The following is a 26,053-nucleotide window of genomic DNA, read 5'->3' as shown; positions in this document are numbered from 1 at the left end:
GAATGTAGCAGGAGGCGTTTTTTATAGAGAGAAGGAGAGGGAGAGGAGGAGTATGTTTCATCGAGTAAGCGAAGCTCAACACAGATTTCTGAAAGCCTTTTCATCTTTTCTCTTACGTGAAGTGTATAAAATGACCTGTCCCCGCACAGTGGCCTTAAGAGCCTCCCAAAGAATACCGCTACCAACGTCGGAAGTGTCATTAATTTCATTGAAGAAATCTGAGTGGAAAGATAGTCTCTAAATTCACTGTCTGACAGCTTGGGAGAATTGAATTTCCATAATGGAGGGGGGGACATACCAAGAGGGAAATTAATGTCAACCGAGGTGGGAGAATGATCTGAGATGGCTATTGGATGGTATTCGCATGAATTGACTAGATGAATGAAATTGTTATCGAGTAAAAATAAATCAATTCGTGAAAAAGTGTGGTGCCTGTGCGAGAAGAAGGAAAATGCTCTACTTTGCGGGTTAATAAATCTCCAGGGGTCTGAGAGTCCTAATCGTGATGCATTCTGCGGTACTACCTTGGCCGAATTGGAGAGAGTGGCTTGTGTGAGCGATGACCTATCGAGACTCACGTCCTGGACCAAATTCCAGTCACCAGCCATAATAATACGATGGTTGTCGCCGTTGGGAATTTGAGCAAAGAGGTTCACAAAAAAATTACCATCATCCCAATTGGGAGCGTATAGAAGCTAGTATCACTGGTGTGTTCTGTAGCATGCCCGAAACTATGACATAACGACCATTAGGATCTGATATCGAATTTGTCAATTCAAATCTGACATTCTTGTGAATAATAATTGCTGCCCCTCTGGCTTTGTGGGAGAATTTTGAGTGGAACAAGTGACTCATCCATGCCCTTTTAATATGAAGGGTATCAGAAGATTTAAGATGAGTTTCCTGCAGGAATATGACATCTCCATTCAGATGTTGCAACCTTGTCATTACCTTACCAATCTTAGTAGCGTTGTTCATGCCCTTAGTATTCCAGGAAATCAGGCGCACTCCTCTACCTGTCGTTGTCATGGCAGATACCATCTAGGAAGTTCCTCAAATACAAGTTTACCTGGATAAACACTGTCTTGCATACACAGGAGAAAGAGCAGAGAGGACGACGAAAAATAATAATAGTAATGATAATAACAAAAACAAAACAAAAAACCCTAAAAAAAAAACATGTGGCCATACAGTACCTATAGCTAAACCCAAAATGCACAGCATAATCAAGCACTCTGGCTTAGATCTATGTAATTACACTAACGCTTGTAATTACACTAACACTCGTCTTCCGGGGACCTAGTCCCTATCTAAACAGTAAACCATCCCCATATTATCCCACACAGAACAAGTGGATGGGTGAATAGGAATAGGAAATTGTCAAATATTATGCAGATACATCTATGCCAATACCAAACCACAGAGAACAGAGAAGAGAACACACATACAATTTAGTGCAGTAAAAATCAGCATGAACAGCCGGTCCAACAAGTAAATATCAATCAATCATCAATCAATCAATGTTTATTTATATAGCCCAATATCACAAATGTTACATTTGTCTCAGTGGTCTTCACAGTGTGTACAGAATATCAGTATGACAATACGACACCCTCTGTCCTTAGACCCTCACATCGTACAAGGAAAAACTTCCAAAGAAAACCCAGTTTAAAGGGGAAAATGGGAGAAACCTCAGGGAGAGCAACAGAGGAGGGATCCCTCTCCCAGGACGGACAGACGTGCAATAGATGCCGTGTGTAAATTGAAAAGATAATACATTTGCAACATAGGTAGTCCAAATGTTTGGAAATGCATGTGTGTATAATAGGAAGATGAATCCACGAGGATATCCATCCAGGACCACAGCCACGACTCAAGATCCAGCGCTCGCGATCCAGGACACAGGACCGCAGGATCATCCATGACTCCGGATCCCAGCGTATATAGACACCAAAAAGAAAGACATTTGGGGAAGCTGGGTTAATCGGAACATGAGAGGACACAGGTATAGACAGAGAGAAGGAAGAAGTAAGATGTCCCCCGACAAACTAAGCCTATATCAGCAAAACTAGGGGCTGAATCTAATCAGCCCTAACTATAAGCTTTATCAAAAAGGAAGGTCTTAAGCGCACTCTTAAAAACGGATAGGGTGTCTGCCGCCCGAACACAAACTGGAAGCTGATTCCACAAATGTGGAGCTTGATAAGAAAAGGCTCTGGCTCCCATTGTACTTTTAGAGATTCTAGGAACAACCAACAACCCTGCATTCTTGGAACGCAATGCCCTAGTAGGACAGTAGGGTATAATGAGTTCTTTAAGGTAAGATGGCGCCTGCCCATTAAGGGCTTTGTAGGCGAGAAGAAGAATTTTAAATTCTATCCTGTGTTCTATAGGGAGCCAGTGTAAGGCAGCCAGAACAGGAGTAATGTGGTCCCTTTTCCTAACTCTGGTTAGTACACGAGCCGCAGCATTTTGAATCAGCTGAAGCGACTTGATTGACTTCTTGGTACTCCCTGATAATAAAGAGTTACAATAATCCAGCCTAGAAGTAACAAATGCATGGACTAGTTTCTCTGCATCGTTTTGAGGCAAGATATGCCTGATTTTTGCAATGTTACGTAGATGGAAGTAGGCGGTCCTTGAAATTGATTTTATGTGGGCGTTAAACGATAAATCCTGATCAAATATAACACCAAGATTCCTTATAGTCTCACTGGAGGCCAAATTAATGCCATCCATAGTTAGTATATCTTTAGATAATTTGTTTCGTAGATTCTTCGGGCCAAGTACAATAACTTCAGTTTTGGTCGATATCAATGATGAATCAATATATGGTCAAATACAATGTATTTTATCCATACAGAGACATCTCTCTTTCGCAATTCTCTCTTCAGCTTCATCAATCCTATTGTTTGACTAAATGAGACATAATAGGAAATAAAATAAAGTGCAAAAGAAATCTCTGAATGGTAAAGGCACAGGTGGACAAGAAAATAAGCTAGTGCAACAGCTCCACATCAATGGAGCTGTGGCTCCCTCTAGAGGCAAAAGCGATACTCTGCGGATAACATGTTGTGTGACCTATCAACAGGCATTCATAATGGCAAGAAAGAAAAAAAAAAGGAAAATATAAGAAGTCTAGCTGTGGAAAAACACACATGTCTGTCTGCGTGTTAACGGCATAATTAGAACCCATGTGAACTAATAGGTCAGACAAGTTACTTAGGTAGCCAGTAAGGCTAGTAAACTGGGCTAACGTTACCAAACCGCAGCAGTCAGGCGGAGGAAGAGGCATGAGAGCCGATACCAGATCGGTTAGCTGCAATAAAGTCCTTGGCCTCAGAAATGGAGGAAAGTCTCTTCCTGGCCCCATCCTTCAGTGTGATGTTAAGCCTCGCAGGGAAAAGTAGTGCGGGCTTGAAGCCCCGTTGGTAAAGTTCAGACATCACCTCTTGGTATTCCCTGCGCTGCTCCACTGTCAGAAGGATAATCCTCGTAGATTGCAATGGGGGTCCCACGGTACTGCAGCTTGCCTCTTGATCTTATCTTTCTGTTGGAATCTGTGGAGCCTGATGACCACAGGTCTCGGTCTCTGACCCGGTCCTGGCTTGTTGGAGAGTGTACAGTGCGCTCTGTCACACTCCGGTGGAGACTCAAAAACGCTGTCACCAAGGACCTCAGCCAGAAGTTCAGAAAAGAAGGTGGAGGGGTGAGGCCCTTCGATGGACTCAGGTAGACCAATGATCCTGATATTTTTACGGCGGCTGCGAGACTCGAGGTCCGTCAACTTAGATTGTAGCTTGGTATTATTCTCAGCTAGCTTAGCACACATCGATTCCAAACTTTGTATGCGTCCGTCTTGTTCGTTAGTGTTGGATTGAAGCAAATTAATTGAGTGGGTATGATCAGAGACTGTGGTTTGAATGCAGTCTAGCTTGGCTTGGAGCGTAGATATAGTAGCCTTGAAATCCGCAGAGATAGCATTCCGGTGTTGTTCCAGTTGGTTAGCCAAGGCCGCCATGTTGAAGTCACCGCCATTTGCCGCCGGCACGGTAGACTGCTCCTTTTTGCCCGATCTCTGCTGCTTGGAAGCCATAATCCAGCACCAGAGTGTTCAGAGAGGAATACTTATCCACCTGGAGATGGCCAAAGGCAAAACTATGGGGATTTAAAATAGTCAATGAATAAAAGTTACGGGAGCTAGATTCGACACTGCCTGCTCCATCTTGCCCCACCGGAAGTCCCCGCCATTAGTCTTTTAATCCTATATATATTCTTAAGGTGAAAGTAGACTGACTTAGTAAGTGGTTTAATGTGACTGTTGAAATTCAGGTCAGAGTCTATGACTACACCTAGATTTCTGGCTTTATCTGTTGTTTTGAACATTGCCAATTGAAGTCCAGCGCTGACTTTTAATACGCTCCTCCCTGTGTCCAAAAACATTTACCTCAGTTTTATGAAAAGAGCCGATACGCAAGGAAGCAAAGGATGTAGACACAGATGCATGCCTGTATTGTAAGCATGTTTCTGTGTGTCTTGCCGTTTCATTTCAGCCATGTTGATATCATTTATTTAGTTTGGAGCCTCAACGTTACCAATCTGGCAAATGGAACCACCCTCTTTGTGATATTAATGCAGGCCTGCCCCTCCCTACACACAGATCACGCAGACTGCATGGGGCCTCACCTTGCGGAGTGGGCCTCACCTCGCAGAGGGAGCCTCATCCGAATCGCAAATGAGGCGCACTTTTATGATTTCTAATTACTGTAAGCACGCCACAGTTTCGCCGCTGCGGCGCGTGCTCCACTAGCCCCCCCACCCCACAACCCCCCGTCCCCCACCCGTCGACGCTCGCGACACAGGGGGCCTCATCACATAACTTTGCGTGGGGCCACAAATTGGCCAGGGCCCTATATTCATGTCAGTGTTATTGTGAAATAGTAATAATTGTACAGTCGATGACGGTTGTTTTGTCATATCTACATTCATGTTACCATTTACTTGGCTTGAAAAGCTTAATAACAATTTTCATTTGTTTTAATCACAGGAGGCTCATCCCCACCCTGAGTTCTATGAGAGAATCATCCCTACACTCAGACACAAGGTACAGTCCACCAAACTGCCCTCAGATCTGTCATCTCTTCATTCACAAACACATGACCTCAAAGTCAAACTGCCATAACTGTGGCCGCCAAAGGGGATATTTCTGTGGAGTGACAGAACGTTAGAGCTACTGGTAACATTTATGGGTAATGAAAGCTGTATCTAATGCAGCCATTGCATTTGTTGAAATGTTTTGGAGGTGTTGAAGACGGATGTTTTGGAGTTTATGAAGACGTGTGGTGTCAGATATTGCTCCCTCTCTCCTCTCCTCTCAGGATGTGGGTCTCAACACTGACGCTGTGGTCTGCCACTTCCCCTCCTCCTGCCACACAGACAGTCAGACGAAGTCTCTGGCCCTCCCCCTCCACCATCACTCCTCGAGTGGGGGCAACCAGGGCCCGTCCCTGTTAACCACCCATCAGAGTCTCAGGAACATCCAGGTCTGTTCCACCTCCTCAAACAAACACCCAGGTAAGATACAAAGCTACAGGAGCGCTTGATGCATGTTTAACTTGTTTTCAATCAAGACACGCAACCAGCGCTCCCAGATCTAAACAAAATTTGACTTTTGGAATGCAGAACCGCTTGTCATGTTACGAGTGACAACCAATTACAGCTTTCGTTCCGTAAATATGGAGAAGTTATTCATTTTACTGCAGGTCTTTTGTTACACTAATTGTAAACTGGTTATGAGCACTGCTGTTCTGATTTGACTAACCAACTTTACAAACAAACGCTTATTTAAATGTGCTGTTTTGTTTAATTATTTTTTTTGCTGGAGATAGGATTGCCTGAAGAGACGGAGTGGAAGAAATGCAGCAAAGTGACCCCTTTCTTTGCTGTGCTTGTTTATTGTATAATTATAGGCTGACTGCATACTGTTGTATTAATGACAGATCACACAAAGACAGTTTCTTCATAAGCTTTTTATTTGATTGGTGCCTGTGCTAGCAACCTTAGCAGATAGTAGGATTATGGTTACTCAAACAAATCGTCTTCAGAAAAAACTTTCAAATGAACTGTGAGTTTGCACAGATTACACTTTGTTTGGTACAGTAAATGGTCATTTCTGTTTCAGATAACTGCACTATCTGTGGAATATTCCGGATCTCTGCCCACTGCGTCACCTGCCTGCTGGGGCTGTGCTCAGAGTGTGACCGGCTGTACCACTCCTACCCAGAGAGGGCCAACCACCGACGAACAGCTGTCTCTTCCTCGTTATCTTCATCATCATCACAAAACAAAAACAGTCACAGGTTAGCAATATAGAATATGTGCTAGTTCTGACTGCTTTCAGTCAAAATCAATTATTACTCAGCTTTGATGAATACTTGATTCTGAAGGCCAATCACGGCATTCTGAGGTCTATTATTTAAGATTATCTGTCTGATCATTTCAAAATCAACAAAATGATCCGTTACTTTTCTCTCTCTTCAGGATTCATTTAAAAATATTTAAACTTTGATTTAAAGGTCTCAACAAGTGTATATGTCCGCCTCCTAGGGTTGAGGAGTCATTTTATTTGCTGCTCAGCTTTGGTTAATTGTGTCCTTCCTGTGAATTAGACAGGAGGTTTTTTGTTAAACTATATCATAATTTTTGTTAGGAATAAAGGGAAATTAAATGCCTACAAATCTACATACTGTTTTCTATTGCCAAGACTATGCTTCCTTTCAGGGTTTATATTGCCCTCAAAAAGCTCAACCCATAAACATCTTTAGAACACAGTCAGTAAATGCTGACCACGGCAAAGATTAGTGACAATTAAAACACAATGGAAGTCAAAGTGCTAGAACTTAGTGCTACTGGGACGATGATATGATAAGTGAGTGAACAAAACCAATGTCTGGATGCTCAGTATATTCAGTCTATACAAATTAACACAAAAGTCTTACAGTCCCTCTTTCTGTTTCAGTTCTTCCACCTGGTGTTGCCTGCACTGCACTAAAGCCAACTCTGTCCACAACGTGCTGTGTGAGGAGTGTGAGCGCCCTCGCTTGGAGTTGATCAGCTCTAAAGCAGATGAATCTCAGCCTGCCACTGTCACTGGTCTGTTCTTCTCCACTATCCAGTCCCACCTCCCTTATGTGTTATTTCGTAAACTGAGATTAACCCAAATAAAATAAATCTATAGCCTCTATCCTTCCCTTTCTTCTTCTGCGGTCACATTTGAATTTTTTGATGTATTGGTTAATGCTGTTCGTAATTTAAATTATGAAAGCAATACTCTATTTTAATATTGACACCTGCAGAAAGTGTTGAGTTGTATTGACAGCTAATTCTAATTAAGAAAGAGTGGAAAAGAAGACGGCCTTAACGGCCATTTTGAAAACTTTAATTTGTTCTTGTGTTCGTGTGTTCTTCTCAGAGTGGCAGTGTAAGAGCTGCACCATGGTGAATGCAGCCAGCAGTATTCTGTGTGAAGTGTGTGAAAGACCGCGTTTAGCCACACGACCTCCTGTGACCCCGTCACACCCACCAATCACACCCCCTAGACCTCCAGCACCAGTACTGGGCATGCCCGGTGACCCAGATAGCCAGGTCAGTTAAGTGTGTGTGTGTGTGTGTGTGTGTGTGTGTGTGTGTGTGTGTGTGTGTGTGTGTGTGTGTGTGTGTGTGTGTGTGTGTGTGTGTGTGTGTGTGTGTGTGTGTGTGTGTGTGTGTGTGTGTGTGTGTGTGTGTGTGTGTGTGTGTGTGTGTGTGTGTGTGTGTGTGTGTGTGTGTGTGTGTGTGTGTGTGTGTGTGTGTGTGTGCCCGTCAGGCTTCTACGGGCAGGGCGTCCCATGGACCTTCAAAATGCCTATTTTAAGGTTCATTTGGCCATTAAAATGCGTTTTGATCTCATTTTATGCGAGTAATGAGTTTTTATTTCGGATTATTTGTACAGTACATGTACATGATGTTTAGTTTGCTAGTTATGACGAAGATTACTTCATGAATGTGTACACATTCATGGTTGCTAAGGTGGTTGCTATGGACGCTGCAACAGCTCCCAGACCACGTGATCAACAACAATGGCTGTCCTTCGTGTTATTCTCGGTGGAAAAATGCCTATTTTAAGGTTAATTTGGCCGTTAAAATGCGTTTTGATGTCATTGTATGCGAGTAATGAGTTTTTATTTCTGATTAGTTGTGCAGTACATGTACATGATGTTTAGTTTGCTAGTTATGACGAAGATTACCTTACGTCTGTGAGGAAAATGCATGGGGCTCAGAGCCTCGTATTTTTAAAATCTTTTTTTCCTTCTAATTTGTTATTCTTTTCAAAATAACACACTGTTATTTACTCACCAATAACATACAATTATCCTTGCTTTTATTTATTGGTTTAATTCCATAATCTCTGTCTTTTTTGGTGTTCGTCAGGAACTGAATTTCAAAATAAAAATAACCGGAAACAGACGTAGGCCTATAAGGGACAGTTCGAGCATCATTGCGATTGTCAAAATGTTTGAGTTTAGGATGGCCGAAGACACTACACTACCCAGAATCCCCAGCTATCGTTGAGGACTACAGTCCCCGTGATTACTCTTCTAGGTCTGGGATTGGATGTTGGAGTGGCAGTGTGCCAAGGTTACAGCGTCAAACAGCTGTGTGAAATGGAACGAAACCACGCCAGACTATCCAAAACTGGAATCGAACGCCCCCCCAGAACTACACACTACACTATTGTGTTTCGCAAAATGTTCTATGGGACGTCTCTACTGAACTTTTTCGTTTTCCCACAATTAGTTGCCAGTATTAAACACCAGTATTTGTTGCCAGTATTAAACACATTGGTGTTATCAAATGTAAAACATATAATTAATAAATGGATAAAAATCGCTGTCCATAATGCGCAGCATCAATATATAGCATTAATATACCCACATGAAAGCTCATTGATACTTTGTAATTCTACTCCACTACAATTCAGAGGTTAACCTGGTATTTTTACTCCACTGCATTTATTTGAGTTACTTTGCAGATTCTGATTAATGATGTGAAATATAAACAACCCTTAAATCAGACTTTAGTTACACCTGAGTAAAATTCAGATAAGGTGATTGTCAAGTGCCAACAATCAGGAGAGATATTTGATACTTGTGCTTGAGAAGACTAAACATGTATCTGCAATTGACATTAATGGAAACGAGTAATAAAGTATATTAATTACTCGTTATTCTCTACTAATAGTTAATTAAAGACTATATATTATGGCTATTTTGCACATCCCTTTCAAGATTTCAAGATTTTAAAGGTGTATTGACATATCATTTACACAACTTACGGTGTAGTTATGAAATGAATGAAAAACTTGGGTCACAGGTCCCTCAACAGTGCAGTACAAGACATCTATCAATATGTGTGTACCTCCACCATTAAACTGTCATATTCTGCACATTTCTTATTCTATCTACATACATAAGAGTATAATCCATATGTATAATATCAGTTAAAATAAGTGCTTCAACATAGTTAACATTGCAGGAAAGCAATATATTAGACGTTAAGTACTTTGTATTTATCTGTAGATAGATACCCCCAACGTTTTTTTCTTATTTAAAAGAAGACCGTAATCTGTTATTTAATGTTTAAATAAAGGTTAATTCGTTTTTCTGTTTTGCACCTCCTCCTATTAATATCTTTGTACATCCTGCACTAAACTGTTTTATTGAAGAGATCACTTATAGTATCTTCTTGATTTTTTATATTCTATATTTCTATCACAGACCTTCTACTTTCCCCCTATGAAAGTATATGTACTCTTAATATTTTTTTAATCAAATATAACACATAAAAACAATAATTCAATAACGTGCTTTAACCACTAGGCACACAAGGTACACACAGACACTTATGTACAACATCTGAAGATGTGTAGTTTTATTCATGCTTTCACATAATTTTACAGCATATTGCTATACTATTTCAGAATCAGTATTTACATTCTTACATTCAAAATGCAATCCAATTCAAATCAGTAATATCTTTAAAAACTACAGTCCTTTTTTATCAGCTGTGCACCGTTATGGTGTAAATATAACCTATCTATGAATTACATCAAATGTAAAAGTCAGCCGAATTAGTGTTGATACTGCAAGGAGACGTATTGTGTGAAGAGAAATTGAGAAGTTTTTTAATTGTTGATATATTTATGATCCACGTCAAGTATTCAGTTTCGGCGGCATTTCTTCAGTTTTTCCATAGGTCTTCTCATCAGGGCGCTATAAATAAAGAACTACGGCAGATCTGTAATATTTAATGCAGCCGAACCGTGTATTACAATGCCGTTATGTGATGACTTTCAAAGAGAAAAGCAAGAGCACTCGGAATTAAGTATTATTTTAGTCTTTTCAAATGTTTTCCGGATTTCATATAATATAAACACCAAATCCCAGCATGCATTGCGGCTAAAACATCCAATCAGCGTAGCTGAGAATCTTGGGTAATCGCTCGAAATGCCCACGTCTGTTTCCGGTTATTTTTATTTTTAAATTCAGTTCCTGACGAACGCCAAAAAAGACCGAGATTATGGAATTAAACCAATAAATAAAAGCAAGGATAATTGTATGTTATTGGTGAGTAAATAACAGTGTGTTATTTTGAAAAGAATAACAAATTAGAAGGAAAAAAAGATTTTAAAAATACGAGGCTCTGAGCCCCATGCATTTTCTTCACAGATCGTCATAACTAGCAAACTAAACATCATGTACATGTACTGCACAAATAATCAGAAATAAAAACTCATTACTCGCATACAATGACATCAAAACGCATTTTAATGGCCAAATGAACCATAAAATAGGCATTTTTCCACCGAGAATAACACGAAGGACAGCCATTGTTGTTGATCACGTGGTCTGGGAGCTGTTGCAGCGTCCATAGCAACCACCTTAGCAACCATGAATGTGTACACATTCATGAAGTAATCTTCGTCATAACTAGCAAACTAAACATCATGTACATGTACTGCACAAATAATCAGAAATAAAAACTCATTACTCGTATAAAATGACATCAAAACGCATTTTAATGGCCAAATGAACCTTAAAATAGGCATTATGAAGGTCTATGGGACGCCCTTCCCGTAGAAGCCTGACGGTCAAGGGGTCCGCTGTCCGCAATGAAGGTCTATGGGACGCCCTTCCCGTAGAAACCTGATGGTCAAGGGGTCCGCTGTCCGCAATGAAGGTCTATGGGACGCCCTGCCCGTAGAAAATGACGGGAAAGGGGTACCCTGTACGTAATATAGCGACGGGGAGGGGCCCTGACCGTCCGTCAATATGTGACGGGATGGGAGTGAGAACGTGTGTGTGTGTGTGTGTGTGTGTGTGTGTGTGTGTGTGTGTGTGTGTGTGTGTGTGTGTGTGTGTGTGTGTGTGTGTGTGTGTGTAGATGAGGATCAGAAACTTGGTCTCCAGTTCAAATAAAAACCATTGTGTGTTACAGGGATGTAACAATACCAAAAACTCACGGCACGATAATATCGCAATAAAAAGTCCACGGTACGATATTTATTGCGATATTGAAAAATAAAGGAAACAAATGTGAATTTTTTTTTGTAATTTTTTTTTTTTTTACTTTTATTGTTTTTCTTTATTGAATAATACATCTGATTTGTACAGCATTTTAGTAGGATAGTAGTATTGTAAAGTGTCAACAATATAATAATCAGACCCTACAATAGAATATATCAAGTTTCACTTTAGTTTTTCAAGTAACTCAACTCTAACTCACTCAACATCATCAAGGTTATCTTTTAGGAATATGAGCATGTCCACATTTTGAGGTAGAAGCTGGGATGTTTGGGCGTTTACAATATCCCCTGCTGTGGAAAAAACTCTCTTGCTTGGTACTGATGTTGCTGGGACAGAGAGATATGCTTTGGCCATGGGTAACAGCAGTGGGTAAAACTGTGCATTGTCTCTCCACCACTTCTAAAACAATACAGTTGTTGCCAAGAAGGTGAGGCTTATTGACAGGGCAAGATATAAATACTGTTGGTACTTGTCAATGTCTCTATGTATGTACATGTAGCCCTGTAAATGATACGCTGGGCTCGTAAGAACTCAGATGCTCGATTCTGTTGCTTGGTAATAGTCTTTATTGGACAGAAACCAAAGCTATCAAATGACTTCTAGGTTCTACTAGGACTCTCCATGGAATCACTAGGTACTATAATATCGTTCTCTGGTAAACAGGCATGGATCTAACGATAACACAAAACGAACCAACACCAGACAAAGGGAGAGAAGGACTAAATATACATATTAGGTAATGGGACACAGGTGGACACAATCAGGGGCGGGAACAACAATCAGTCTAGCAGGTGCCAAACGGACAGGAAGTGCCGACACCTGGAGAGAGAGAGAGTATAGTAATTATCAACAGACCGATAGACAAGACACTAAAACACAACAGCATACAGCATACTAGCACTAAACCCTGACAGTACCCCCCCCCTTTTACGGACGGCTCCAGACGTCCCTGAATAGTGAGACCGTAATCTGTCAAAATCTGTGATAAGGGACTTGTCGACAATGAAGCTGCCCGGGATCCAGCATCTTTCCTCTATTCCATACCCTACCCAGTCGACCAGGAACTGTCTCCCTCTACCCCGCTTTCTTTCTGACAGAATCTTTTTGACTGTATAGACGATACCTCCGTCGATGACCCGGGGAGGTGGAGGTGGTGTGGAGGGGGGAACCAGTCTGCTCTCTAAAACTGGTTTCAGCTTGCTGACATGGAACGTGGGGTGGACCTTGAGGGACTTTGGGAGACATAGGCGAACAGCAACAGGATTAATAATTTTTGAAATGGGATATGGACCAACGAACCGAGGAGCCAGTTTCCTGGAGGGGACGTGCAGAGGAAGATCTTTGGTGGACAACCACACTCGTTGACCGACCTTGTATCTAGGGGATGGACGTCGCTTTCGGTCAGCCAACCTCTTCATGCCGGTCGCACTTCTCTGCAGCATCTGGCGAACTCCCTTCCATACCCGGCGACAGCGGCGAACCAGAGCATGTGCTGATGGTACGATAACTTCCTGCTCGAGCTCCGGGAACAATGGAGGCTGGTATCCATGGACACATTGGAAAGGAGAGATTCCGGTGGCTGATGTGGGTAAGGTGTTGTGTGCATACTCAACCCAAATCAGATGTTTGCTCCAGGTGGTAGGTTTCTGGGACACCAGGCATCTCAAACAGGTCTCCATTTCTTGGCTCATCCTCTCCGCTTGGCCGTTTGACTGGGGATGGTATCCGGACGTCAGGCTCACAGTGGCTTGGATCAGGCGACAAAACTCCCTCCAGAAACGTGAAACGAATTGTGGGCCTCGGTCTGAAACGACATCGTTTGGGAAACCATGGATACGGAAAACATGGGACAACATGGCCTGTGCTGTTTCTCTGGCCGTAGGCAATTTGGACATGGGGATGAGGTGTACCATCTTGGAAAAACGATCAATGACTGAGAGTACTGTGGTGTAACCTGCCGAAGGTGGAAATCCTGTCACAAAGTCCAACGCAATGTGCGACCATGGTCTGTTGGGAATGGGCAGAGGTCGGAGAAGACCTGCCACAGCTTGACGAGACGTCTTGTTCCTAGCACACACAGGACATGCTGCCACATATTCTGCCACATCTTTCCCCATAGCAGGCCACCAGAATCTGTGTTTCACCATAAAGAGGGTCCTCTTGGTTCCAGGATGGCATGAAAGAACAGATGTATGGGCCCAATGAATCACCTTAGAACGAAGTGTCCCTGGAACAAACAGGCGATTCTGAGGACACCCTTTAGGAACAGGATTCCCGCTGTTAGCCTGTTTGACCTTGGCTTCAATGGGCCAGGTCACACTCCCTATCACTCGGTCTGGCCGCAGAATGGGGTCTGGACTCTTGGGGGATGGCTCAGGATCATACATTCTGGAGAGTGCATCAGGCTTTCCATTCTGTGAACCAGGTCTATATGACAGAGTGAACCTAAATCTATTAAAGAACAAAGCCCATCTGGCCTGCCTAGAGTTCAAGCGTTTGACCTTCCTGATGTATTGCAGGTGTTTGTGATCCGTCCAGACCAGGAAATCCTGCTCCGCTCCCTCCAACCAGTGCCGCCACTCCTCCAAAGCAATCTTCACCGCCAACAGTTCCCGATTTCCCACGTCGTAATTCCTCTCGGCAGAAGATAGCTTACGGGAGAGATATGCACATGGATGAAGTTTGTTGTCCTTTGCTGATATCTGGGACAGTATAGCTCCAACGCCGTCGTTGGAGGCGTCCACTTCCACCACAAACTGTCGGTGGCGATCAGGTACAGTCAGGATGGGAGCTGTGGTGAACCTCCTCTTCAGTTCCAGGAAAGACTTCTCTGCCTGTGGATTCCACACAAACTGAACATGGGGAGAGGTAAGGGCATGGAGAGGAGAGGCAATAGCACTGAAATTGCGTATGAAACGTCTGTAAAAGTTAGCAAACCCCAAAAATTGCTGAACTTTCTTTCTATTGTCTGGTGTTGGCCAATTAGCCACATCACTGACCTTAGCTGGGTCCATTTCCACTTTGTTAGGGGAAATCACAAAGCCCAAAAATGACACTGAGTTGACATGAAACTCACATTTTTCAGCCTTCACAAACAAATGGTTAGCCAGGAGTCTCTGAAGAACAAGGTGAACATGGTTAACATGAGTTTTCTCATCTGGAGAAAAGATGAGAATATCATCGAGATACACAAAACAGAAAACATTCAGAAAATCTCTTAACACATCATTAATGAGGGCTTGGAAAACAGCAGGTGCATTACAAAGTCCAAAAGGCATCACCAAATATTCGTAATGTCCCGTAGGTGTATTGAAACCTGTTTTCCACTCATCGCCCTCCCGGATGCGCACAAGGTGATAAGCATTCCTTAAGTCAAGCTTGGTGAATATCTTAGCTCCCTGTAACAGTTCGAATGCCGTAGAGATGAGTGGAAGGGGATATCTGTTCTTAACTATGATCTGATTTAGCGGACTGTAGTCAATACAGGGCCTTAATGTCCCGTCCTTTTTCCCCACGAAAAAGAAACCTGCCGCTGCTGGGGATGAAGATGGCCGAATCAAACCAGCTTTGAGTGAAGAATCGATATATTCCTTCATGGCCTCCCTTTCTGGCCCAGAAAGTGAGTACAACCGTCCCTTGGGAATAGTAGAGCCTGACAGAAGGTCTATGGGGCAATCGTACGGTCTATGGGGTGGCAAAGAAGTAGCTCGTGTTTTATTAAACACCTCCTTGATGTCTAAATAACACGCCGGAATTTTAGCCAAATCAGGAAAGTCAGAAGGCTTAGAAAAAGTGTCAGTGTTATTGCCTGACCCCTGCTTAGAGTTACTAGATCCATGCAATTTACTCAACCCTGTTTTACTTAAACATGAACGAGAGCACTCAACTCCCCACCCTTTAACCTTTCCTGTCTGCCAGTCAATGTGAGGGTTGTGTTTAACAAGCCAGGGGTACCCCAAAATGATAGGATGTTGAGCAGAGTTAAATAAATGAAAACTTATTTGCTCACTATGTTCCTGATCTATGACTAATACCATGGTCTCCGTGCGATGAGTAATAGTACATAAAAGGCGTCCGTCCAAGGCACTAGCCTCTAAGGGTTGATCTAAAAGAACGACCTTTAAGTTTAAACTTTTAGCCAACTCCCAGTCTAACAAACTCTCATCAGCCCCAGAATCGACTAATGCATCCTGAGTCATAGTATTATCACCAAGTTTGATTTGTACCTGCATTAATTTTCTGACTGGAGAGTCGACGGAAGTCACTCGGCTCACCAGCGTCCTCCTTCCCGCTGATGAGCCCGATCTTTTACTGAACAGGCTGCCGAAACATGACCCTGCTGGCCGCAGTAGAAGCATCGCCGTTCCCGTAGACGGCGCTGACGCTCCTCCGGAGTGAGTCTGGCTCTACCGAGCTGCATCGGTTCCTCCGCGGCGATAGGGGGCGCTGGTCGCTCTGGAGGTGAAGACTGGGAATTCCTCTGCCAAGCGTTGTATTCCCTCGGTAATTCCTGTCTGAAAGGTGGAGTGGATCCTGTATTCCTTCTTTTCTCCCGCTCTCTTTCAGCTAGACGTTGATCAACCCGGATAGCCATGGCGATGAGCGAGTCCACATCTTCAGGCAGCTGTAATGGAGCCAACTGATCCTTTATGGGATCCGATAATCCATGCAGGAAGGCATCAAAGAGAGCCGCTGAGTTCCACCCACTCTCCGCTGCCAAAGTACGGAACTCGATTGCGTAATCCATCACTCTCCTCTGCCGCTGCTTAATGTTCACCAGGGCTCTCGCTGCCTCTCTCCCGGGTGATGTCAGATCAAAAATCTTGCTCATGGTCTCCAAAAACAGTCTTACTGACTGACAAACAGGCGAGTTCCGGGACCACTCCGCTGTTGCCCAGGCTTCCGCTCTCCCCGTCAGATGAGAAACAATAAAAGCTATCTTAGCTTGATCGGTGGGAAATGCTGCGGGCTGGTGTTTGAAGTGGAGATCGCACTGCACCAGGAAAGGACGACAGTTTCCAGATTCTCCGGAGAATTTCTCTGGCGAAGCGAGGCGGATCGTAGGCGAATGTACGGGGACTTGAACGGGAATATCAGCAGACCCGACCCCCGCTGGACCGGAAAACTGTGCCGCAGGAACACCAGGATTTGCCACGAGATGAGTGAGTACTTCCCGCATCTTCTCAGCCAGTAGGTGTATTTCCGTTGACACAGTAGCTTGAAGGTTGTCTTGACGAACATTCAAACTCTGGACCCCTTGGTTAATAGCTGACAGCTGTTCCTCATGCTGATGAAGGACTCTACCCTGCACCTGCAGGGCCGTCTTTAGCGTTGTAGAATCGGCTGAGTCCATCTTGTTAGGTTGGTTCACGGGAGAAAGAGCTATCAATCTGTCAATCCTTTCCGTGTCCGGGCCGGGTGAGGTTTCCCGTGGTACGCTAGGCTCGTAAGAACTCAGATGCTCGATTCTGTTGCTTGGTAATAGTCTTTATTGGACAGAAACCAAAGCTATCAAATGACTTCTAGGTTCTACTAGGACTCTCCATGGAATCACTAGGTTCTACTAGGTACTGTAATATCGTTCTCTGGTAAACAGGCATGGATCTAACGATAACACAAAACGAACCAACACCAGACAAAGGGAGAGAAGGACTAAATATACATATTAGGTAATGGGACACAGGTGGACACAATCAGGGGCGGGAACAACAATCAGTCTAGCAGGTGCCACATGGACAGGAAGTGCCGACACCTGGAGAGAGAGAGAGTATAGTAATTATCAACAGACCGATAGACAAGACACTAAAACACAACAGCATACAGCATACTAGCACTAAACCCTGACAGTAAATAAGATGTCCTTTATTGTTATCTGTTGTTTTATGTTCATGTTGTATCCTACTTGCTGCCATGTTGGACAGGTCTCCCTTGAAAAAGAGATTGATGATCTCAATGGGACCATTTGGTTGAATAAAGGTTTAAAACATACAACATCGATATATCGTTACATCCCTAGTGTGTTATCATGTTTGATCAGAGACTTGGTCCGTATTACAAATAAAAAACAGTATACGTGTGTGTGTGTGTCTGTCAGCAATCCTCGCAACTGATTATCAGAAACTTGTTCCCCAATTTAAAAAAAAAAAAACATTGGGGATGTGCTGTTTATCATGTTTGGTTTTACCCATGCTAACAATCTGGCTTTTTCTATAAACATTTATATTAAGCCGCCACGAGAAAAAGCGCTGAAAGACATTAGAAACAATGCAGTAGAGAAATCTGCTAATTTAAAGGAAATCGAAACAAAATATCATGGGAATAACCAGAAAAGCAAGACGTATAAAATCAATGTCTTACATAGCCTTCAGAGTGATCCTGCTCTCTGCAGCAACACTCAGGAAATGAATCCTCACTTCACTTGATCTGTGTTCATGAGTGCTACAGGATAAACACATCGACCTCTGATTAAAGCTTTCTGCTGACCAGCTTCTTCAAAGGTTCCTTGAAGAACAAAGGTCTTCAGACCCCCATCAGTTAAAGATTATGTATGTTGCAACATGAATAACAATAGAACACCTGGAAAATGTGGGCTCCCAAGGATTTTGAGCCTTGATATGCATGATCCTGTAAATACTCATGTTGTTCTCTAGTGTCTTTGTTGTCGAGTACCTTAGCTGTTTAAAGGAAAGCCAAAAAAGAGGAAATATTTTCACCACAGATAAATGACAATGAGTACCAAATAGAAAAAGGTCTGTAATGTCTTCAGAAAAAGTGAAAAGGTGACATTATGTTAAATATGACTGAATCATTTGTTTATGTTTCAGGGAGTTGTATACATGTATGTACAGTATGTCCTAATGATACCCTTTGAAGTGATTTATCATGTGCTAGAATAAACTCTAACATATGAGATCACATGAGAATGTGTTTTCACAAGTAAATGAATATTTATACTATTTAATTTTACAATATGTAATAACAAGAGGAAAGTTTACAGCAAGCAAAACCTGTTTTAATGTTCATATTGGGACTCAACCAGAAAGACTAAAGAGTCTCATTAATGCATTTTTGGTTTATAAAGTATATTTATGAACCAATCAATTCAGATTAATTGGATATGTGAGCATATTTAAATGTTTGCGGACATTTTTTTCGTACACAGTTTTAGGCACGGATATGAAAATGATGATGAATGTTCTGTTCTTTGTTTACTAAGTCTCTCCCTCTCTCTCTCAGTGGGTGTGTCAGTTCTGTACCTACCTGAACTACTCTCCTGCGACAGTGTGTGAGATGTGTGACCTGGCTCGTCCGGAGCCCGCCCCCCTCCCTGTGAAGCTGCGCCCCCCCTCTCCTATCAGACGGGTGCCGGCCCTGCCAATCAAACCCAAAGGCCCCGCTCCTGAAGACCTGGACTCCTGGAGGCAGAGGCTGATGAAGGAGGAGGGCCTGAAGCTGATCCAACTGATCAGAGTGAGTCCACCATCTGTCTTTGTCCTCTCATCCAAAACACACTTGGAAACCATTCAAAACGGACACTTACACACTCCCACACTCCCACACTGTAGGGTCACTCTTGCCCCTTTTACAGCAAACCGGTTCCAGAGCCGGTTCCGAGCTACAGCCTGATTTAGCTCTGGTTCTTCCCGTTTCCACCGCAGCGGAGCCGGGTCTAAGCACCGAAAACCGGTTCTTGACTGACCCCACTCGGGTGCCCGGCAAGAACCAAGAACCAATACTTCACGCTTACATCAGAGGCGGGGGGCGGGATTAACCTGATCAACAACAACAAAATGCCGCAAATTCTGTTCAGCCACACACACAACTACGAACCAGGATGGAATACCAGTAAATACAAGCAGCAGTGGACCGCTGAAGAGATAAATGACCTCCTCGGGCTTTGGTCAATGCAAGAGGTACAGAGGAAGTTGGACGGCACAACGCGGTCTAAAGCTATTCTCCACCCCTCTTAGTCAGCGGAGGCTTGTAGAGCGCTCTCCACTCAGGCCTCTGAGCCTCTGTCAGGCCCAGGTGAGCTCTCCACCGCGTGTCCACTCGCTCTTGGAGTCTGCTCTGATTTAGCACTTTGTCACCAAATAATAAAATGTTTTGTTGGACATGGTGCTAAACTTAAAATCAGTAACATTGTCCAACTTTAAAAAAAAAACCCTCACAACTGAGATCAGCAAAACATTGCATCTCTGGAAAAGAGTCATTGTCATTTGGAGACTTCAGTCCGTTACTGTGAGCAGCGATCAGCGCCAGCTCTGATTGGCTGAGCTGCTGCTTCCAGCTCTGCAGCAGGAGGCTGACCACCCGGACTGACCTGAGGCTCAGACGTGAGGCCTGCAGCGTTGTCCAGACGGGGGCCACACACCTCCACCACCTGGCCCAGCGTGAGGATCTTCTCCTCACAGAGTCTCTGCTGTAGAGAAGGCCCTACTCCACACACAAGCCGAGATCCACGGACCACCGGCTCTCTGAGGAGCCAGAACAGTGAGCCACAGCACTCTGGTCTCTCTTTTCTGAGTAGTCCCCACACCTTGAAGAGACCTCCATAGAACCCCGAGAGATTGTTCAGGCGTAATCCTTTCAGGTCCATTAGGAACAGCGACTCAGCCAGACCCAGCCAGCCCCAGCCCACCACAGCGCTCCAATAAGGCCCGAGCTACGGGTCTCCAGACCAGGTCAGCAGGTCCAGTCAGGAACCTCTGGACGAACCGGAGCCTGAAGGCCGCTCCTCTGCTTGCCAGGTGAACCAGGCCATGTCCCCCCTCCTCCTTTGGCAGGAACAGGACGCTCTGAGGGACCCAGTGCATGCGGTCCCAGAAGAAGTCCACCATGAGAGCCTGCACCCTGGACAGCAGGTTTACGGGTGGGTCGGTGCATGCCAGCCGGTGAGCCAGCATGGAGGAAACAAGGTTGTTTAAAATAACGATTCTCCTTTTAAAAGAAAGTTTGGGAAGGATCCACTTCCACTTCTTTAACCGGCCTTCCACTTTCTCTATAAGCCCGTCCCAGTTTTTCAAACAAAATGTGTCATCACCAAGATAAATACCCAGGTACTTTAACCCTGCCCCTGATCAATGCTGCCCTCCTGCTAAGGCCTCACTTTCCCCCAGTTGATCAATGCTGCCCTCGCCTCCTGCTAAGGCCTCACTTTCCCCCAGTTGATCAATGCTGCCCTCGCCTCCTGCTAAGGCCTCACTTTCCCCCAGTTGATCAATGCTGCCCTCGCCTCCTGCTAAGGCCTCACTTTCCCCCAGTTGATCAATGCTGCCCTCTCCTCCTGCTAAGGCCTCACTTTAACCCCCAGTTGACTCGAGCAGATGAGATTTTGCAAAAATGTCTCACAGTTTCAGTTAAAACATTGATGTCATCTAGTTTTTTAACAAAGACCATTATGTCATCCGCATAAGCAGACAATTTAAAAACATCCCTACAGCCAGGAAAAGAGAAACCCTGTAACTTTGACCTTAACCGGTGTAAAAAAGGCTCTATGGCCAGGGAGTAGAGCATCCCGGACAAGAGCAGCCCTGTCGGACTCCTCTCTGAGCTTCAAAAGGAGCACACAAACTACCGTTTATCTTCAGTACACTCTCAAGGTCCCTGTACAAGACCTGGATATTTGCTATGAGACCAGAGCTGAACCCAGAAGCTTCCAGCGTCTGCCACAAGTACTGGTGTTCAACTCGGTCAAAAGCCTTTTCTTGGGTTAGAAAAATCAGACCAAGCTCACAGCTCAATGAACCAGAGAGGTCCAGAACATCTGGAGTCAGAGTCACCTTGTCAGTTATCAACCTGCTGGGTACACAGTATGTCTGGTCTACGTGAACGACATGCTCCATCACTTTCCTCAGCCTCGTCGCTAACACTCTGGAAAGCAGCTTGTAGTCGGTACAGAGTAGAGACACAGGACGCCAGTTCCTAATCTCCTGCAGGTCTCCTTTCTTAGGGAGGAGAGTGAGCACAGCTCTCCTGCAACTCAGAGGCAACCTCCCGTTACTTAGACTGTCTCTGAGCACACTCAGCAGGTCGTCACCTATAACTGGCCAGAGAGCCTTATAGAAGTCTGCAGGCAGGCCGTCTATGCCAGGAGCCTTCCCACTCTGCATGCTCTGCAGGGCTTCCTGCAGCTCCTGGGCAGAGAGCTCCGCCTCCAGCTCAGCATGGTCCTCCTCAGGGACGTTAGGAAGGCCCTCATAGAACAACTGCGCCACCTCTGGCTCGGCCTGGAACTCTGTTCTGTAGAGCTCTTTGTAGAACTCCACAGCACACTGACGAATGTCGGCTGCCCAGCATTGGATCGAGTGCATCAGCCTCCTCTGACCATTCTTACGCTCCAGACCAAAGAACAAGTGAGAGGGAGCATCCATTTTCACGATGTTCTGAAACCGGGATCTGAGCAGAGCACCCTGAGCAGAAACCCCAGCAGGTCAGACAGAGCTGAGCTTTTACTTTTGAAACCTTCAACATGTTCTCGCTCTCCTGTGGAGTCTGCCAATCCCTGCAGCTCCACCACTTCTCCCTCCAGAGCTCTCAGAGATCTAGCCATGTCCTTTGTGACATTGAAAGTGTACTGCAGGCAAAGCTGCTTGATCTTCACTTTCCCTACATCCCACCACTGCTGAAGAGAACTGTACTCTCTCTTAGATAAAATGGTAGTTTTCCCAAAATAATTTAAAAACATTTTTAAAATGGTTGTCGGCCAACAAAGAAGCATTAAAGTGCCAATACGCACCATTACACTTAACATGATTAATAAAAACTGAGACTTGTACGAGGGAATGGTCAGAGATTCCCACTGGACTGATGGAGCAGCTTCTGCTCACATTAATGTGATGATGAAAAACATAGACACGATCCAGCCTAGCTAGAGACAACAGGTTATCCCTAGAGTGCACCCACGTGTACTGCCGCTGGCCCGGGGGGAAGTGCCTCCAAACATCACACCGCTCAAAGCTTTCTGTTAGTCTTATTAAGGCACTCTTCGAGGCAGCATGCGGTTCCTGATGGTTCCTATCCAGCACAGGGTTCTCTGTGCAGTTGAAGTCACCCCCCAGGAACAGATACTCCTCACTATCACAGGTGCTAAGAGTGTGTTTCAGTTTCTCAAATAACAAAAGCCTCTCTGCGCCCACACTGGGAGCAGAAATATTTATAAAACATATTTTAACTTTTTCAAATTCAGCATTTATTTTGAGCAAGTGTCCTGGGATGACCTCATCGACCGCACAGGAGAAGGGTGTAAAGCCCCTCGCAAAGAGAATGGCAACCCCTCCACTATTGCTGCGCTTATGGCTGAAGAAGCCCTCCCCCCATTCCCTCCTCCAGTCACTCTCGTTCTCAGCAGTGCTGTGAGTTTCCTGGAGAAACGTTACATTTAAACTCTTGTTTCCTAATAAAGTAAATAGAGTGTCCATATGTGTGATACTGTGTGTACCGGCTGCCTGTGTGCTTTCTACGCGTGAAATCGTTGGCTCTGCCGGACCGACTGACCTGCGGTTCCACCACCGGCGTTTCCGGCGCGGGCCCGGCCGTGGACAAAGCAACCGGCAGCGGCTCCGCAGCTGGCGCGGACCCCAGCACCGGCAGCCCGGCTGTGGACAAAGGTACCTGCAGCGGCTCCGCCGCGGGCGCGGACCCCAGCACCGGCGGCCCGGCCGTGGACAAGGCAACCGGTAGCGGCTCCGCCGTGGGCACCGTGGGGCCGGCTGCGAGCGTTGACACCACGGGCGCATCACCCGCACTCTCCGGGCACGCGCAGATCAGGTGTCCTGCTGCTCCACAACCATAACATCTCAAAATGTCAGACGTAACATGGACAGTATACACAAAATCATCATCATTCTCCGTGCAGTCTAAAAAAATAACCACTGCACTATTCATGCGGGAGGCAGATTTAACTCTGCCATATCCCACCACAGCCCCCACAGCCAGACCACACTCCTCCACCGACACACCGACAGGTGGAGAGAGCTTGATGGCGTGTTGGCGAGTCAGCTTCTCTAACCCGGCGCAGCTGCCACGGAACGCCATGCCTGGCGGCGTGACAAACAATTCACCAGTGATGTACCTGAACGCGTTCAATGAACGATCGTTCATGAACGCGTTCATATTTTGGGCGAACGTGAACTGAACGTACTGTATTTCCGCTCGATGAACGTAATTGAGAACGCGTTCATTCTCAGCACTGTATAACGGCGTTCAAAAGTGCGTTCATTCTCAGCACTGTATTATAACGGCGTTCAAAAGTGTGCCAGATTTCATATGCCTTTCAGCCGAAAACCCAGTTAAAACACACCGTAAACAGGCTTCAAAATAATGCGGAAAACCACCCAATCTGGCAACAGCAAGCTGCCTGTGACGCGTACGCGCCTGTCACCCCTGGCTGTCGCACTAAAATATAAATATACTAAATATATCAGACTCCTCACAACAAACAATGTGGAACCGCGGAACCGGCGAGCATTGAATTAATTAATTAATTAATTAATTAATTAGTATGGACGAAGCCGAGAGCAGCTGCAGCAGCACTCGCTCAGAGTGAGACTCTACGGCAGGGGTGGGGAACCTCCGGCCTCCGGCCGTATACGGCCCGCGAGACAATTTGGTACGGCCCTCGAGGTAATTTATAAACACACGCAAAAAATAAAAAAATGAAAGAAATCTAGACCGCAAAAAAATTAAACAAGCGGGTGCCTGTTTTTCCTGGCCAAGGTCAGGGTCCTTGAACACAACACAAGCCTAACGTGTCATCACGTGGTATATGTCTCGACTGACAGGGGTGCAGTTCTGACGGAGAGCACCAGAACGCCACTCCAGCACTTCAGAAATTGCAGTACCGATAAGTCCATACACATGCCGCAGTTTCTGCGTGTCTGTGTCTTTAGTTGAAAGCCCAGTGGCGATCTGCTCATCTGTCATACAGTCAATAACTGTGTTGTTATCATTAGCATCTGGTTAGCTAGCTATGCTAACGAATATAAGAAGCTTTGTCTACAACCAGTGAGGTAAAGGCACATCTTTATATGATCATTATAGTTCTAAAAAAAATAAGAGAATAAAGTAAACAGGTATAAAATACTATATGACAGTTATTAATAAAGAAGAATACAGTTTGAAAGGGTAGTGATTTGTCAAATATCCATAAATTAAAAGAAAATCTGCTTACAGTTGTGTTTGGGTGTTGAGAGATGTGTCCATAGATCTCCTAATGTTGCTCTCAAAGTGCAACAAATCTTCCCAGGGGAGCATGCCCCCCCGGACCCCTCTAGAGGAGGTTAGGTCCCCCCCACTTAAACCATGTTCACATGGATAGGAAACTAAATACATTTGCACACATCTTGTGTCCATAAATTATCTTTCTGTTTTGGTGGTCACGCCACACCCTGCACGTGCATGCATACGCGAGTCATGGTGAGATATCTGGATGAAGAGGTTGCTTTTTCTTTGCACAGAATGAAATGAATGGGCTGTGATTTTAGTTTTTTTAAGCAGAGGTCAATAACTTGTACGGCCCTCTGAGGATATTGTAAAAATTGAAATGGCCCATTAACATCGTACAGGAGACAAATAATAGCTCACAGCAACGTATTGAAAAAAGAACTATGAACTATAAATTAGTTCATTTTTGAAACCATGAACTTTAGTTCAACATTTTGAATTATGAACTATGAACTGAACTAGTTCATTTTAAAATGTGTGAACTGTGAACTGAACTAGTTCATGTAGAAAGTGAACTTTCCCAACACTGCAATTCACCAGTGCAACCAAACAACACCACCAAAAACACCAAGGTCGGTGAAATGATGCACAAAGACATAAACTATCACCCAGAGGAAAGTGAATAGTTAACAATGGTTTGAAAAGTTGTAAACTTTAAACGATCGCTCACCGCTATACTCACCGGTCCACTCAATCAGAGAGAGAGAGAGAGAGAACACCTTTATCTACTTAATATAGATGAAGTAAGAAATCTTTCCAATGTGTACTATAGGACAGTAAAAAAAAACTAAAAACTGTTTAAAAGGAGAGTGATTAGTAAAATATGCATAAATAAAAAGAAAGAATGCTAACTAGGTAACATAAGATAAATTAAAACAAGTTTAATTTAAGTTTAAATTCAATTTAAGTTTAATTCTAAAGATGTTTGGATTATTGAAAAGTATACAGCTCCCTTTCATCTGAGTGTTGAGAACTGTATCCATACATTCATGTTGTGCTCAAAGTGCACCAGATTGATGAATTTCACTTCAACATTTAAAAAAAATCCCTTGTAAACCTCTTCTCCTTTTAAGTGCGTTTGTGAGCGGATTGGTTTTTGCAAAAGTCCCTGTACAGTCAAATGAAGACGCTTACAGTTTTAGACTCACTTCTATATCACAATTATATTATTATTATTATCATATCACAAAATGTCTAGCTTACTT

At 44.2% G+C, this 26,053-nt stretch overlaps 1 protein-coding gene across 6 annotated transcripts in view; it reads left to right on the top strand.

Moving 5' to 3' along the window:
• Positions 1-26,053, top strand: part of rnf31 (ring finger protein 31) — a 138,815-nt gene that overhangs the window by 44,741 nt on the left and 68,021 nt on the right. For all 6 annotated transcript variants that reach the window (XM_034105186.2, XM_034105184.2, XM_034105185.2 and 3 more), the window contains 6 exons: positions 5,048-5,104; positions 5,379-5,574; positions 6,182-6,359; positions 7,019-7,152; positions 7,472-7,644; positions 18,861-19,094. In XM_034105186.2, coding sequence (XP_033961077.1) covers positions 5,048-5,104; positions 5,379-5,574; positions 6,182-6,359; positions 7,019-7,152; positions 7,472-7,644; positions 18,861-19,094 — 972 coding nt within the window. The remainder of the gene's footprint in view (positions 1-5,047; positions 5,105-5,378; positions 5,575-6,181; positions 6,360-7,018; positions 7,153-7,471; positions 7,645-18,860; positions 19,095-26,053) is intronic.

Source organism: Pseudochaenichthys georgianus, chromosome 17 (assembly GCF_902827115.2).
Source record: "Pseudochaenichthys georgianus chromosome 17, fPseGeo1.2, whole genome shotgun sequence".
Classification (NCBI taxonomy): Eukaryota; Metazoa; Chordata; class Actinopteri; order Perciformes; family Channichthyidae; genus Pseudochaenichthys; species Pseudochaenichthys georgianus.
This window is presented reverse-complemented; position numbering and strand designations above follow the sequence as displayed.